The sequence below is a fragment of the Stylophora pistillata genome, chromosome 2, assembly GCF_964205215.1.
Source record: "Stylophora pistillata chromosome 2, jaStyPist1.2, whole genome shotgun sequence".
Taxonomy (NCBI): Eukaryota; Metazoa; Cnidaria; class Anthozoa; order Scleractinia; family Pocilloporidae; genus Stylophora; species Stylophora pistillata.
In genome coordinates this window covers 33,805,351-33,823,134 of record NC_142520.1, presented here as the reverse complement: position 1 = coordinate 33,823,134, position 17,784 = coordinate 33,805,351, and the positions used below count along the sequence as shown (strand labels likewise).

The 17,784-nt window shown below is 38.0% G+C and overlaps 1 protein-coding gene across 1 annotated transcript; it reads left to right on the top strand.

Annotated features, from left to right (window-relative positions):
- The first annotated feature begins 590 nt into the window (after positions 1–590).
- On the top strand, positions 591–16,850 carry LOC111336184 (uncharacterized). Its single transcript, XM_022942233.2, has 6 exons — positions 591–788; positions 10,117–10,460; positions 10,729–10,878; positions 11,252–11,377; positions 15,183–15,308; positions 15,750–16,850. The coding sequence occupies exons 2-6, from the start codon at positions 10,133–10,135 to the stop codon at positions 16,073–16,075; spliced, it is 1,056 nt and encodes a 351-aa protein (XP_022797968.2). The 5' UTR covers positions 591–788; positions 10,117–10,132; the 3' UTR covers positions 16,076–16,850.
- The last annotated feature ends 934 nt before the right edge of the window (positions 16,851–17,784 follow it).

Here is a 17,784-nt window from a genome sequence, read left to right as displayed (position 1 = left end):
ATGTTTGTTGATGATTGACCCGCCTCGAATAGCAAGTTTGCTATCTGCGGGTCAACATAATCTAAATTATTTTGTAAGAAAAAGAAAAATAAAGTGTGTAAAGTGTAACTTGTAATTTTTGCTTATTAAGTGGGTTCTTCAAATGTTCAGTGATAGCATGAGATAGCACTAACATGCTGAAATGAATGTCCAGTTCGCCGGCGTTCTTCCACAGCCCTTTTACATCCTTCACAAATAACTTTCCCCTCATCGATCGATCTTCCAACTATCCCAAAACAACAACTAAAATCCCTTAAATAACTTTTCGCCTTCTGAAAACTATGTGTTTGGGACTTTCTCCCGCATATTATACAACCATTTTTCGATTTTTTCGCGCTTCTCGTGAAGTAACATTGAGAAAAAAATCACAAGAATGACAACAAACACAAATACACGCGCCATTGTAATTCATTCCCCACTACCACCGCATCTCTTCGTACAATTGGGGGGAAAGAAATGCGTTCGCGCAGCGCGGGCGCATACCAGCGGTTAATCGCAACAACCAAAAATTTTATGGAACATGCGCAGACAAAATGCCTCTCTGCTGCTGTCAAGGCGATGATGGAAACTTAGCCGGTTTATGACGTCACTCCATAACAACCAGCCTTTTCGAATATTTGAACTTCCGTTTACCTGTGGCTCGTGATTAGTTTTTATTTCAACATGGAGTAAGTTTAAACAAACTTTTCTTTTCTACAGGTCTCTCTATCGATCTTGAAAGGTAAAGGAATACTGAAATACTCCCTCAGGTAAGTCCAAAGTATACGTATCTTCTAGTTCTGTTGTCTGCAGATGAGATACATTTTAACTAACGGTATCATTCTTGGAAATTTTCATCGGCGTTGACATGCTAGGCCAATATTTTGCAGTATTGTAGAAATAACTTGTACATTTGAATCATGAAGAGGAGCTACTGCATAAAAGATAAATTTATCAGAAAATGAAAAACGTGAACAAAAGTTTTCAAGGACAAACAAGGTGAATTTTTTACAAGAGCTGTTTAGAAGCCATATATCAAAGTGGTGTTCATCGGCCTATGAGGATCTCAATTTGGTTAACCGTAAGCCTTAAAACGCCAAAATATTAACCATTAGGTGTGAAAGTTGACAATCTTTAACCGTAAAAACTTCTCCTGTCTTCAAGGCCATTTTGGGTTAACTGTTGGCCTTATTATCCCCAAGATTGTAACCGTGAGCCGTAAAAGCCATTACCCCATAGAGGCCCTCAACTGAGCGAAAAGGTCTCTGTGCAATTTACATTGCTTAAAATGGCTTGAGATATAGATAATTTATGATTTGATAAGACAGTAAATCCACCCTAAACGGCTTGCTTAGCTGTAGATTTTCAAAACAAAAAAAAACGCAAAAACATTTTGCCAAAAGTTCTTAATAATTAATGACACTAAAATGCAAGCAGATTTAACAGTTTAAAATGAGTGTTGATGTTAAGCTATACATCTACCAGAAAGAACTGAAGTTATCATTATTAACCGTTAATGATCCATTCAAAATTGGAATCTTCGGGGAAATCATATCTTAGGTTGAATTTGAATATGAATACAGATTATGCGGTATATGAATATAAATGAAAACACTCAATTCAGTATCATGGTTAATCCGATTTAATTCTAAACATGAAATGGTTTCGATGAAACAAAAAACACAAAGGCTAGGGTTATAAGTGCAAATAATTTGAGATAAGCCCCGATTTTTCCTTCCTAGAGACTCAGACCTTAATTTTCGAGTTCAAGTGCGAAGATAGTTAATTTATATGAATATATGAATATATGAACTTTATATATTCATTGTATAGTTACTTTAGTCCACAAAAAAATTATGATAATTATCATTAATACATGTAGCGGTGAGAAAGCAATGTGTCCCTTTCGTGCTTTTATGTTCCGTTTTACGCTTTCTATATGGTATTTTGCAGAATGCTTTACAATAAAAAGATTGAGAGGAGGAAAACATACCTTGAACTCCTTGATTGAATCATCTGATAGAGTAAAGCTTCTGCCAAGAAGTCTCTTGATAGCTGGAGATTTTGGAAAGGAAAAACGCTATTTAACGGCGTTTTGGTGTCGACATGTAAATATCATCAAATGCTACTTGTAATGAGACAAGATTAGCGATGCGAGATATAAAAAACAAAGGTGTAATACATAGCATTAAAAATGTGAAGAACAAGGTTAGTTTTCTGTTCCTTAATGATGATAGCAAAGAAGCAGCTGGTCCCGTTTCATGCACAAATTTAAAAAGAGTTACGCTTCACCTTCAGATACGCTTCACGTATCTGAAGGTGAATACTTCAAATCTCTCTTCTTGCGTTTATATTTGAAGGGAAATCTTAAGGTTTTTAAGAAATGAGAGAAAAATAATTCATAGGTTACGTGTATTTCAGGAGGAAAATCACGCCTCACAGTGGCTCATAATTTTTTTAAATCATGTTAGCTGTTTCATTCACGCGTCATAATAATTTAATTTACCCTTACTCGCGCATCAGATAAAAGCTCTTTACAGCAGTCTCTCAAATAAGCAACATCTACAAGGAAGTTTTATAAGGGTCAAACCTGGAAAACCACAACTTTCGCTGAAATGTTTGCAAAAGCCAACGTTCAACAGCTTTATATTCATACTACTTCTTCTCCAGAGGCTACTGTGCCTTGTTAAGTTACTCTTCACACTTTTTACACCCACCTTTTCCCGGCAGCGGTCCAAAAAAACCTCTCATCTGGAAATAAAATCATTTCTGCGTATCTCGGAACTCAAGAAACGCTTCGAATAATCATTGCCCCAGCTGGCACAGCAGACTCGAGTGCGAGTTGGTGTACCTACATCAAATACTTGCATTTTGGAAACAGTGGCCGGCTTTCAAAACTCAACTGAACTAGTTAGTTATAGTATTCTTGCCCAAGAAGGTAGTCAAGTAGTGATTTATCCCCCTCAAATATGGTCGGGTCCAAAGCCGTCAATGCATTATATGGCGAAATATTATAGAGCCGGTGGCTGATGCGTAATGAAAAATTTAACATAAGCCTCTTGTCTGGTCAGACCAGAATGTTCACGTCCATCGGGAAAAGATTGACATCTAGATTTAACCAGAAAAAAGAAAGTGAACAAACCCACGTTGTGCCTATCTCTTTAAATCCTTTCTTCCAAGATAATAAATCTAAGAAGTGAATGACTACTTCTTATAGAAGTCCAAAGTCAATCAATGCATCCTATGGCGATATATTATTGAGCGTGGCTTGATATATCAGAAGGAACTGTGCGCCTCGAACTAGAGCCTCTCGTTCACCCCAAACCAAGCTTTGCACTAGGCGAGGGACAAATTGTCATGGAATGTATGTCAGCAGGAGGAGAGAATATGGCTGCTCGGCTAAGAACTAGAGATACAACCAACTACAGGAATTACAAAAGTTACAAGAAAATCACTAAACTACTTACAATTCTGGTTGCCTTCTCTTCTGACTTTTAAAGCGAGGCACGTATCTATTTATACTTTTGCAAAGGTATGCATTTCACGCAATACGCGTAGCTTTTGACACCTATTTATTAATCCTTATACAAAGTCTCAAGTTCTGTATCAAAATATGTGCGTTATGCAAAATAGTAAGATGATTTTATATTAAATATGCTGTCGCACATCTGCAGTGATGTATGAGGGGCTATGCCCTTTGTAGATCTTTTTTGCCTTAAAACAGAGTTAATAGAGGGAACAAATATATAACCGAGCGAACGTTTTGGGTCGGTAGCAAGAAATTATACACGTAAATTAGCACAATTGGAACTTACATTGTTAACTGTTGCTACAAACTGCTGTTTGACTGTTTCATCACCTTCTAAAACGTCCAAAATAACTTCGAAATCGTCTTTCCATAGCAAGAGATCGTCTATTCCATCCGCCATCTTGTTTTGAATGTGTGCACCTTCGTGATCACGTGACTTGTACCTTCAACCTCAGAGGGCTCCTATTGTTCTTATCGTCTGAAGTTCGCCGGCTTTCATAACCAGTTCCCTCTATTAACACTGCTTAAAATGAGCTTTATCCTCTGAAGCACCATGAAATATTCAATTATGATACATTAAATTATGATCGGAGTTAGATAATTGTTTGCTCCTGTTTCGTATATGTAACAAACGACCTTTGTTCCTGTAGCCACGTGATTCATAGCCCAATGTTTTTTTTTTGCGTTTTATTTCAGTAGACCTCATTTTGAATTAATTAGCGTTATTCTGCACGCGAGAAAGATGTTTCTGAACTAGCAACATTCCGCTTACATTTGGTTCACGGTTCGGCTGTAGACTTATAATTAAACAAAGATCTCTTACGCGAAGTATTTGCACGAAATGGGAATAGAGAAACCCCGAGATATGCTTTGTAAACAATCAATACCAGGATGGGTTGACTATCTGCCAAGTTCTATTGCTATTGAGGGAGCAATGCAACAATTTCAGGACAGCAATCCCCTTTTGTGATACAGCAATATGGACGGTAAGATTATATTATGTTAAATAAGCTGTAGATTGGATGTAAAATGCGAAACAATTGAGTTTGTGTGTGAATGTGAACATTTTCGACCAACTGACGGCACTGTCAAATCAGCTCATTTTATCCAACTTTAAAATTTGATTAAATCGCACTGAATCATTTCCCCAAAAAATCCTTTGGAGATCAAAAAGAACCACACTTCGCCTTCCAAAAGCCAGATTTTCAGTCGCTTATTTTTTATAGCACATAGTTAAATAACGGGTTACTTTTGACCTATTATTTATCTTGTTAGAAGAAAGTCGGTTAAATTAAATTAGATTGTGTAAATAAACGATCAAGAATTGCTCAAATTGCTGTCAGCGTATGTATTGATGTTGTTTTTCAAGATTTGGTAGTTTTTATCGGTACAAGTGTTTTCAATTCGTGGTGCGACGCTCCGGGATTCGTCTGAAATTTTGAGCTTCAAAAGCGGCATTTGGTCGAACTTCAGTTATTATGATCGATTTTCTCGGAAATAAATCGATATTCAGCCAAACGAAGTATGCAGTGCTTTGTGTCACCATAAGGCCTACCTAACTTGAGCATATGAGCCGAATCGATTTTTTGGCTGTTGCCACCAAATATTTGACCGCTGGTAACATTCGCTCTTAACAGACATATCATAGGTAAATTTTATATACTTCCCGTAGAAGTTTCTGTAGATCCTCGACATCCTTGATCTTCAGCACGCGGGAATCCCGGTCTTTGCGAAGATAAACACACGAATTCTTAGCCCAGCAAAATTCAAAATGATAATCAGTTTTAATTTTTTTTGCTTCGGAGTAGACATTCTGCATTTTAGGTATGAGATGGTCGAAAAGTCGAACAGAGGATAAGGAAGCTCGGTCAGGCAGACCAATGTTAATAGGATTTGGTTTACAAGCATCTTTCCGTTGAGCCATAACCGCCTCCTTTGCTAGTCACCTTGTAAACTTGCATATGATTGGCTTCGGCAAATTCCCGGCACTTCTGAGTGGCACTCGATGCGCTGTGTCTATGTCCTGTAGGGTAATATTCGTTCCCATCTCGGAAAACAATTTAGCACATAATTTTCTCGTAACTTCTGCCGTTTCCTGACTATTGAGTTCAAGTACTCCTACAATCTTGATGTTGTACTGGAAGCTGTACTCCTCGATGGCATCAATAGCCTTCCCTACTTCATCAACTTTTGCACTCACCTAGGCAAGACGAGCACTCAGCCGCCTGAGTTCTGCTTCTGCTCTAGTTTGGACAGATTGAAATCTGCTTGCTCATTTGTGGGAGATCGTTGGTCTCTCTCAGCCTGTGCTGCTGCTGATGTTGACTCGTCGCCATCGTTGTTAGCTAACTGCGATTTGAGATTCTTGATCTCTCCAGCGAAATCTTTAATTTTAGCTTTAAGCTCTAGATTCTTCTTCTTTAACGATGAATCAGAGTCACTCGGCATGTTGATGATTGAAAATTTGACAATTACTAAAGAAAATAGTATACAATGCCCGAAGAAAACGTTGAAAAAGTTGAAGCTAGGACGGAGCAAACTATGCGTCCATCTTGGTCGCTCACCGCTGACCAGTACATGTATGTTACAGACATTGCGTTTAAACTCCAGTGTAATCAAGAGAGGTTTTACGTATGATGCACGATCCTCGCAGTAGAGAGCGCCATTTATGCAATAGCGAAAATCAGACCTGAAAAAAATCAGGCCTGTACGGGATTCGAACCACTGACCTCTGCGATACTAGCGCAGCGCTCTACCAATTGAGCTAACAAGCCAACTGGGAGCAAGCCGTTAAGTTGATTCGTAATAAACCCGTGATGATAAATCACATACAATGAATATATGAAGTTCATATATTTGAACTGCGGTATTAGATACGTATCGTGCATCATACGTATCTAATACCGCAGTTCAAATATATGAACTTCATATATTCATTGTAATAGAGGTTTTGCACCGCAGCCATGTTGCATGGCAGGAACAATAGATTATTTTTCCCATGGGAGAGATTTTCTCTCTCACGCAAAATATTTTTATTGTTCCTGCCATGCATCATGGCTGCCATGCAAAACCTCTATATGTGCTAATACTCTTAAAGACTGTATTTTACTCCATTTCAGTTCTTTTTTATGCAAAAGCATTGTGAGATCGCAGTATATCACGTACTAACGTATTAACCCGTTCACTTCCACGATCTCATTAGTAACTCTCGTAACTGTCTCACAAATACATCTCATAATGCTAATTCTGACAAATTGGTATTTGATAAATTCACAATCCCCTGACTGATAATTTTCTTTTTACTCATCACTATTCTGCTTGATATAATACTGATATTCAAAGGGGAAATTATGTCTTGTCAATTATGAGAGTTGAAGGTTTATAATTAACTGGTGTTTCCTGCAAGGTTATGATGCAATATTCAGGTGCACCATCACAGTAATCACTCTATCCATTTCATTAGATTGTTTATTGCAGACAATAGCCAACTTATTTCATTATCATTTTTTAGATACTTTTGACTTGTATCTCACGGAAAAGAACGCCGCGCTATTTCAGCATTTAGAAGAGATATGACCGATCTCCTGAAAGACCTCACCAAGACGTTCGTGCTTGTGTCATTTGATCTCAAACTCTACCCCCCAAGTGTTTTATTAAAGTTCCTGTCATACAAAGTTGGCACCAATATATGAAGCTCGACCAATTCCATTAATTTTATCCTATTCGATGTTCAATAGCACTCTAACATGATATAAAATTTGATGAGTTTCATTCAGAAGATAAAACAACTTTAAGCTACCATTGCATCAGAATTGAAATGAATTAAAAAAAAAATTATCCACAAGAACCCGCTTAACACGTCAATAGAAAATGAAACGGCTAGAACACATTGTAAGCTGCATCGGGTTCTACGTTTCCTCACCTCAACATGCCCAACCTCCGTTTACAAGTAAGCTCAATTCCGACTGCCCTTATTTAGTGCGCATGTCTCTGCCTACTTTTAAGACGTACTAATCGTGGCTCAAATGAGTTTCGTATTAACTAAAAGCAGTTCTTGATGGATCGATACTACTTCACGAAGAAAGAACGATTAAAATTAGAGAACAATCACCGAGTTTTTTTCATGTTGAAATAGTTCTTACAAGGCTGTAATAGCTTTACGTCGGTCATTAAAAAATACAATATCTTAAACGGAGACTACAATCATCTCATGTAAGGTGGCAGTTTTTTTTATGGCCTGACATTTTTATTCGCATGACAAAAACCTCCATTTTCCGACAATAAGCAATTATTCGATATTATTACCTTAATTGATTCCCCAGAGTTTCTCTTTTAGAAACACTGACACCAAGAACTAATTAAATTGACTTTTCTACATCAATTTCTTTCTATTCGGCAAAAGAGCTAAGAAAAGGGTGATAAAAAAAGAAATGAATATAGTAAACAGCAAACAATACTGTCAAATAATGGAAAATTGATCAAATTTCGGTAAGAAAATATCATAACGTATGCCGAGCTACGCGTTTTGATAGCATTTAGCCTCCAAGAAGCCGCTGAAACACGCAACAACTAAATGAAAATGATTAATGCTGAGTACAAAACTACGACGTAACCTAAATCAGAGTTAACTCTACCTAAATCGGGTTCTAAGTATCACCATCTCACATGCCAAAACTGTGCACAGTTAAAGGTCTCCGGGGGTTAGGCATTAGCCATAAAACGCCAAAAACAAACAAACAAACAAACAAAAAACAGAAACAAAACAAAAAAGATCCACTGTTTTCAACCGTTAGTCGTTAAAATGAAAGTAAAAAAACTTCCCATTTATGATATATCCTTTTAGAACTATTAATATCTTAAACTGATATGGGTCTCATCTTGTGGCTAATGTGGTTAGGACGGTTTCGTTACCATTAACGAGAACAGAGACATTTGTCTCAGGTTCTACGAGACCATATTCCGCAAAACAGAACTGTCTTCTTTTTGCGTGTGGGATGAGTTGAAAGAGAGGTGACTAGTTTGCTTTAGGATCTTCAGTTTCTTTATTCATTGCATGTCTGGTGGCTGTCCTGTAAGGAATAATTAGTTGGGATGAGTTGACTGAGAGGTGACAAGTTTGTTTTAAGATCTTCAGTTTCTTTATCCTGTGTACGACTGGTGGCCGTTCTGTAAAGAGTAATTAGCTGTCTGTAAAGAGTGATTAGGATGAGTTGTCAGAGAGGTGACTACCGGTAGTTTGTATCAAGATCTTCAGTTTTTTCATTCAGTGTATGACTGCTGGCTGTCTTGCAAGGCATAATTAGTTTACATCGAACTGGGGAGGAGAAGCCAATTGAAATATATCGCGCAAGAACAAGTCTCTCCTTCAGCACTCAAAGGAGATCTGACAGATTTTCTTAGTATTAAGGGCAACACCAAGAGGTTTGAGTTAGAGTCACTTATTTTACCACCTCCTAAAAACCAGCGAGAAACAGAAAATTGTATCGTATCAACCCAACAGTATCTCGATTAGGAATTACCCCTATTACTCGACTCTAATGAGGAGTAAATTTTTTTCAAAACAACGACTATTAATTATAGACTTTTTTAATTTGATTGAAATCGATTTTGAACATTTTGTTAACTGTCACGGATCGGAAAGAAATTAACTGCTTGCCGAAAAATGGTCACAGCTTTAACCTTTTACCATAAAAGCGATAGCCCCATAGTGTTCTTCACACACAGTCTTGATCCCGGAAAGTTTAGGACAGTCTTGATCCCAAATAATTTACCCTAATCTGTTTTAATTCAGCATATATTTGGTAGGGGAGTTTCAAAATTGATTCAAGATTAATTTTTCCGCCAATTTTTAGCCAATTTTTCAAAGCGTCATACAGCAAAGAGCTGCTTTAGCTAGGTAGAAACGTATGCCTGCGTGGTCACAGTATATAATCCTTTTTTTTTCTTCCCTGTCCAATGTGGAATATGCCCTGAGATTAAAAATAACTACCCTAAGCTTTTAGCAGACAATTCAGCAGAAACATTATCGAACGTTGCTTACTTGCGGAGGTTTCCCAATTATGAAGTTTTTTTCCCGTTTTTGAATTAAGACACGATCAAGTTAAATATGTTACAAAACGGATTGGTCGCCGTTCCCGTATATGCGTTTTCATATGCATGTAGGAAACATTTCAGTGATTAAACCAGGAGTATTTCATAAATCAATATAGTTATCTTTAAATCTCGTAAAAGCATCAAATGATCGCAGGTGAAAAATGTTATAAAAGGATTTGGAAAAGAAACGGGTGTTCAGGTGGCAAAATTTCGTTTTCTTCTATTACCCATAACAATTTTGCACTGGATAATTTTTAATTAGTCCCTTCATTTTCTCCAGAATGTCAAAACTACAAGTCTGTTTTAGCTCTCTTGTTTTGCAAGATATTTTCTCTCCTAATTAATTAAAGAATATAATAGTTTTACATAATATGAATTTTTGGACCTTCATGCTCTCTATGATTCAGTTCCGACACTCCACCCTTTACATCAACCCTTCGTCGATGAAAACGTTCATTTTTTTTCTTGCGTCATAGACCTGATTTGCTTCTCATGGCTGGTCGACAGGCTTTACTTTTTACCGCGGTGATTTTCATTTCTGAAATGTTCCGTGACATTGCAAGTCAGCAATGTGGAGCCGGCGGTGACTTATACTCCATTTATCAAATGATGCTCAAGGGCCACACCTACAAGACGTTTAAGACTACGCCAGGTACACTGGAATGCAGAGAGGCTTGTCTTGCTGATTTCCGATGTCAAAGCTATAACGTCGTCATGTTCATTGCAATATGCGAGTTAAACAACCGGACCAAAGAGGCCAGACCAGAGGACTTTGTCAAGGAAGAGGACAGATATTACATGGCGAAAGGTCCAAAGCGAGGTGATACAATTTGAAAAAATTAAAACGTACCTACCAGCAGTATTACATCAAAGGAGGGGGGGAGGGAGGCCACACACACTCAGTCTGCTAGTTTGAGTGTAACTCTTAAACTAATACCATACAATGAGATACCTTGATAGGCTAATAATCATACAACATATTCGCAATCTTTAAGTTAAAGGTGACGCAAATAAATGCTATACGTAGCCAGAAATTTGTAGATCTTACGCTTCTTTCATGTTTATAACAATGACTATTTTGATTGTAGTTCCCCTCGGATCAACTCGTGAGTTGCCTGCTGAATCGTGTAAGGAGATCAAGGCAAGTGAAGGTGGACAGGCAGTCAGCGGTTACTATTGGCTGGACACTACTAGATCTGGGAACTCTATTTTAGCTCGCTGTGACATGAAGATGGGAGGTTAGTACAAGATATATTCAATGGCTTTTTGTCGTCGTGTTAATGAGAAGCCTTCTCTTACTCGATCTTATTATCAGCATCTTCCTCTTTCTATCTATCTTTATCTTCACCTTGTTTTCGTTATACGCAATCTATGCCCCATCCCAATGCATGTACCAATTCAACTGGACCCTCGTCATCTTGATCAGGTGCATCATCGTCATCTCTCACATTCTAAACATTTGTGTTCGTCCTCATCCATCTTTTTCTCCTCCAGCTTATCATAATCATCATTATCATCTTCACCATTTTTATAATCATCATTATCACCATTACTCTCCTCGGCTGGCTAAAGATATTAACTATATTCAAATACTGAGTTTGGTATTTTCAGACATTGACGAGTGCGCTATGAGCGCAATGAACACCTGTCATCGAAAAGCCTCTTGCATTAATACCCAGGGATCGTACAACTGCACTTGCAATCCTGGATACACTGGAGATGGTTTGACTTGTGCAGGTACGTTTAGTTTTTGAAAAGCCACTTGTTTAAATAGTTCATATGAAATTTGACATTAAAGGCTTACACCTGACTTTAACTTGAGGCTCTCTGAGAGGAGGCATAAATCGATTTGAATCAAGTTAATTTCGCTCAAAAATTATTGTAGTTTTCACTATCTTTCAAATCATGATACCAAAGCCTTTCACAAAGTTACTTTACTGCGTGAGTATCTCACCAAGCTCTTAAAAACGTGTCCACGAGAGCACCGGGCAGTCTTGATACATGCCATCTCACCGATTTCAATGAAACTTTGCCAGTTCAAAGGATCTACCCCAAAACTCAAAATGGCAAACTGGTTTCTGCTTTGGTTATTTCCGGAGGGAAGTTGACCACCCCCTCAGTTTTTCTAGGGTTTCACTAAAAAATGGCCTCAAAATAGGTAAAATGTTAGAAGTCTTACTGCAATTGTATTGGACAAATTACTGTGGCGGCTTACATACATATTGGTACATCCTTAATAAACGTACGATACAAGTTTCAATCGATTTGATTGACGGCTTGTCAATCAACAGAGGTGAATAAATTAGTGTGTTTTTACGCTTTTCGATTCACTCAAATATTTGGTAACTTTGAGGTCAAATATCTCTCCTTGCCAGAAAGCTACAACACTAATTTGAACGCCCCTTTTCTCGTCTATTATTTCACCTCTGAAAATCATTAAAAAATCTATGGGCACTGCCTTATTTTTGTCTGGAATGCCTTTTGAAATCTGCCGCTGTGAGAGCTTCTCTCAACTACACCTGTCACGCAATTCTAGCTGTGAGCAGTTATTTAGGCAAGTATAGCATCATTTTATAGCTCGTTAAACAAGATGATTAATCAAGGAAGCTAAGAAATGTAAGCAACTTTCCAGATTCTTGGTAGAAATTGGAAATTTCACATTGAAAGAGATGCATGATCTAGCCTTAGACGTCGAAACTGACCAAACACGGCAGAAGATGAGGTGGACCTTCAACTTTACATTATTCATTTGTCCTCTTTCAGTTGCCAGCTGCAGGGGGTACGTTTTTTATGAATTGCGCATTATAATTCACTGTTTGATTTGCAAGAAAAAAGAGCTCAGCTAACTGTGAGAATTTATAGCCATTTTATAGTTTACAGTTAGCCCCATTTAGATTCTCTAGAAGTCGACATCCGATTCGATTTTCGTAACTTTTTAGCAGATGTGGCAAAATTTAGTCGAAGACCGCAGGGTAGGGCACAACTGCCATTAAGTTACTAAAAATAGAGACCTTTGCCTCTCGCTTTTCGTTCAAGTTTATTGTCATGCTTCCGAAAACAACTGAATATTTTTCGAATTTTTTTTCATCATTACCTAACCTTGCGCGAAGCCTACTGATCAAAATAATGCGGCCTCATTCTTTAAGTCACGCAATTCAAGATCGAGCACGAGAGAGATTTATGAGTTACAGCATGTTTTAAGAAAAATCCAGATATTTCACTTGATCAATAACCAAGCAAATAGCAAAGAGATCTGCAGAACTTTCGAAAGTTGTTCCTTAGCAGACAGCGTAAACAACACGCTTGAATAATTCATATCCCAAGAAGCGTTTCCAAGTCACGCCACAGATATTAAGTTCGGCCAAGTTCTGCATGGAAATGTTCAATAGTAGTAATTGACAGCGATAACACCATTCAAGTTTTATTTTCTGGAATAATAGCGCAGTTTCTTGACTTAACAAAGCTGCTGAGATGTCCTTTCAAGCGAGAAGGCACAGCTTCTCGTCTGTGCTGCAAACGGAAACTTGAATGTCAACAAGAATGCGGCATGTGAATTTAAAATCTCCTTTCCTGTTACAATCTCTTGATTGTAAACTGTGGTAATAAACAATCACATCAAAGGCTAATAAATGTTTTTTGCCGTAAGAAAGCCATATTTTCCCATTTTTAACAAATCTCCAACAGAAACGACTGAAGGGAGAAACAGTACGATTCTCCCATCAATATTTCGCCTACATGCTTCTCTTTCGTTGTGAAATTTCCAATTTCTACCAAGAATCTGGAAAGTTGCTTACATTACTTAGCTTCCTTGATTAATTATCTTGTATAACGAGCTATAAAATGATGGTATACTTGCCTAAATAACTGCCTACAGCTAGAATTGCGTGACAGGTGTAGTTGAGAGAACCTTTCACAGCGGCAGATTTCAAAAGGCATTCCATACAAAAATATGGCAGTGCCCAAAGATTTTTTCTTGATTTTCAGAGATGAAATAATGGACGAGAAAGGGACGTTCAAATTAGTGTTATAGCTTTCTGGCAAGGAGAGATATTTGACCTCAAAGTTACCAAATATTTGAGTGAATCGAAAAGCGTAAAAAACACACTAATTTATTCACCTCTGTTGATTGACAAGCCGTCAATCAAATCGATTGAAAATTGTGTCGTACGTTTAGTTAGGATGTAACAATATGTATGTAAGCCGTCACAGTAATTTTTTTTAAATACCGTTGCAGTAAGACTACTAACATTTTACCTATTTTGAGGCCATTTTTTAGTGAAAACCTAGAAAAACTGAGGGGGTGGTCTATCTCCCCCTGGAAATAACCAAAGCAGAGACCAGTTTGCCATTTTGAGTTTTTGGGTAGATCTTTTGAACTGGCAAAGTTTCATTGAAATCGGTGAGATGGCATGTATCAAGACTGCCCGGTGCTCTCGTGGACACGTTCTTAAAACCTGCGCTGGTAGACTTGGTACACTGCCTGGCAGCATGCACGTGCAGTTGCGTTGAAATAGGACATATAATCTATATAACGACATCTAGCCCATTTAAGCGTTGACGTCACTATGAAGACTACTTACCGTCCCGCTCACTTTCACCATCAGAGTGATGCAAGAAGGGTAATTCTAAAAATCGAGTTGCTGTTGCGTTCCACCAAGCGGTATAGTTTTAGGTCAAATGAACCTGTACCAAATTTACTGGTTTGGTCGTTAAGATCAACCAAGTCGATGACCTGTTTCTTTTTTACATTATAACAGAAGCGGTGTTCCTCTCCAATTTTTATCATCCCTTTGTACCCTTCTCCTCCCTAGCTCAATACAGACTAGTTACTATTCCACCATCACAAGCACACTTAAAAGAAGAAACCGTATATTTTAAAAACAGTCTGCTTTCTTTCAACGCATTTCGCGCGCGAAAAGCAGACACTTCAGGTTGGCGGAAAATGACTGCGGAACTCAGGCCATTTGTTTTCAGTACCAAGATAAAAAAAAATGAAGTATCAGTTGTAAACGAATGAAACACAAGACACAAAAGTCTACTTTCTTTGACACTTTTCGAATGACTCATCTCAGGACGAAAAACCTTTTTACGGCTTTTTTACCTTTAGCCATATTTTACGCCTAACGGTTAAAATTCGTTAAATTTTACGCCTAACGGTTAAATTTTTGGCCGTTTTACGGTTAACCCTATTGAGACCTTCATAGATGGATTTCTATTCAGCTGTTCGAATTCATTTCATTGGGATGAATTCTAAGGTTAGCCTTCTTTGATACTGAGTGGTTGAAAAAGAAACAAACGTGCAAACGAAAAAGAAAGAAAAATCTCCCTGTAGGGGTTATAGTAATAAGATGATTCGACTGTTGGCCGGTTGGAGATTCAGGAACCTTGGCTTTACAGAAATCTGGTCAAAGCGTTGAGGTTCCAAATTGAGGTTTTGTAGCATCGATCTCGATCGCTCAATGAAGACTTTAAATTAACAAAACCACTCCTTTGTATGTTAATTCTTGTTTAAATTCGGTTTAAATTATTGTCTCTTAAACAGCTGTGGACGAATGTCAGATGGGATCGTACTCCTGCCCTTCCAACGGCCATTGTTTCACCACGGTAGGCTCATATGTATGCAAATGCAAGCCTGGATATTATGGGGATATTCGAAAAAATTGCACAGGTGAAGTGTGAAAATGAATAAGCAAATAAATGTTTAACTATATTTTCAGAGAAAAATAAAATATGAATATGTTTCTGCGACAGGCATTGAGTAAATACAACGCTATTAAAAACCATGCGAGTTGATTGTTAGGAGAAACGTCTTTTAAAGACGGTTTTTCCTGCTTTCATTAATGTCACAGATTTCTCAGGAAACACATGTGATGTTGTAGAGTGGTCAAAATTTCACATTCCTGAACTGTGATCAGGCAAGTGATGAGTTCTGCCTTTAAATGTTTTCTGATACATATATAGTATTAAATCCAGGCATGATTTCCCCGGCTCATTGCCCCAAAGGAGAATGATTTAAAGCTGAATTTATTCGTTACAAGCAGCATTGTGGTCAGTTCGATCTCAGATATATTTAACACTCAATCAATCATATGATATGTTGATTGCACAGCCACTAATGAGGATGCTCCTATCCGTTTAACGGGCGGTGGAGCAAACTACGGCCGCGTAGAAGTTTATCACAAAGGGCAGTGGGGCACAGTGTGTGATGATCACTGGACAATCAACGAAGCCAACGTGGTGTGTCGTCAGCTTGGCTTTTCTGGTGCATCTCAGGCTAAGTGTTGCGCTGAATACGGTCAGGGCTCTGACCCGATCTGGATGGACGATGTCTACTGCCAAGGGGGAGAAGCAAAGTTATCTCACTGTACGTTCCTTGGCTGGAAAATCGAAAACTGTCGACATACTGAGGATGCTGGTGTGGCGTGCAACCATTAGATTGGTCTCAAACCAAAAACTGGTTTGCGCAAAAACTTTTTTTTCTTTTGCGACATGCTCATATTGTGATCACATTACAGTGAGTTATCAGAAATAATCGTTAAAAGGTAGAATTACTTAACCGCTTGAAAACGTAATCATAAAGATTCTACCCGTAAAAACTTCTTCTGTACTTATCGCAGTTCCTCCTGTATGATGTAGCCTATGATTGTTTAAATGTAAGCGTCTACACACCTGTAATGGGTAGTAGCTAATGGAGAGCTTACGGCTTGTTTCATCAGCGTACCTTACTAAAGAAGGTTGTACGAGTTAGTACCCTCATTAAATAAATGAAAGATAGTATCCTTTTAAAATATTCCTGATGGATGAGTAAGTGACGTATTTTCCTTTCTCTCAATTACCTCTCTTGTGAAGGTGGTGTTACACAGAACAAATCGGGACAACTTCTCCTGAGAGACTATTCTACGAAAAATCAAACCCTTTGTAACAAGAAATCGGTAAAACCGGAAACAAACCTTGTTCAAATTTTGACTAGGAAACAGATTGCTGGAGTTTGGTCTCGATTCAAATATGTGCAACGCAAGATCACTGACGTTTATTTGCAAGGTCAACTAGTATGCCAAGAATTTCTATCACCTCTCCGATACTTAACCAGTAGGAGCCTGGGCCTAAATGTTGCGTTGAACATTGTCAAGTATAACACACCGTGCTAAAAGTTTTCGCAGCAAATGTGCGATAACAGGTGTGTCAAGTAATATTAATACATTTATCGAGAGATCTGTGACAAATCATGTAAAATGCTTAAAACAGACAAACAACCACAATAACTTTGGTGCCGATGACAATATCAGTTGGGTAGTAAACTCAGATGCATCTCTTTTGACCTTTTAAACCTTGGGTCGGGAGATAGCTTCCGGCCTTTATTTAGTGGCGGTGCATTCGAGTGTCTTTCAGTTGCGTGGCGAAATCCAGGGAGCGTAGATTTACTGTAGTCCGTCTCCCGATTTGCTTTTTGCCTTTGCTTAAAACCTTCGCAAAATAGCATCCAGTTGGCACGGCGACATATGTTCCAACTGTATCTGGATTTTTTCTCCTTACGCCAAGCTAAATTCCAAAGGAAAAGAGGTAATAACATTTAATTTTGGTACAAAGCGTGACTAATTTGTTGTTTTGTTGCGAAAATATTTGTTGCATTTGCATTTTTTGCGGCCTTGTTGATTGTTTGGTAAATTCCCTATTGACAACTGTGTGCCTCATTCCCCGGGTTGATCAAATTTAAAAAGAACAATGAAAACGAAAAAAATTTACCTTTAAATGTTGTCAATGACCAGTTGGTGACTTTTTTGTTCCCAGTGAATGTCTCTCGGCCAAAATTTGCTGTAACGGGTCTACCGACAAATTTGCGAAACGCGCAAGTTGCGAGTTTTTTCAGCTTTGTTTATGCTGTTTGTTGGATCAGGACCTAAAAAGTCAATGCCGATAGAAAAATTGGGAAGTTCTTCGCTGGTTTCTTCTATATTTTAAAGAGAAGGAAAACTGTACTGCAGCTTGACAGGAAGGCAACTCTGCATATTTAGATTTTGTTCATAGCAGCTCAATAGGACTTTTAAATAGGGAAGCACGCGCGCTATGTTGTCATTTGATTCACCAATAATAAACTGTGATTTACTTTAACCCGAAGAATGCTATGTATAGTGGAAGAAAAATAA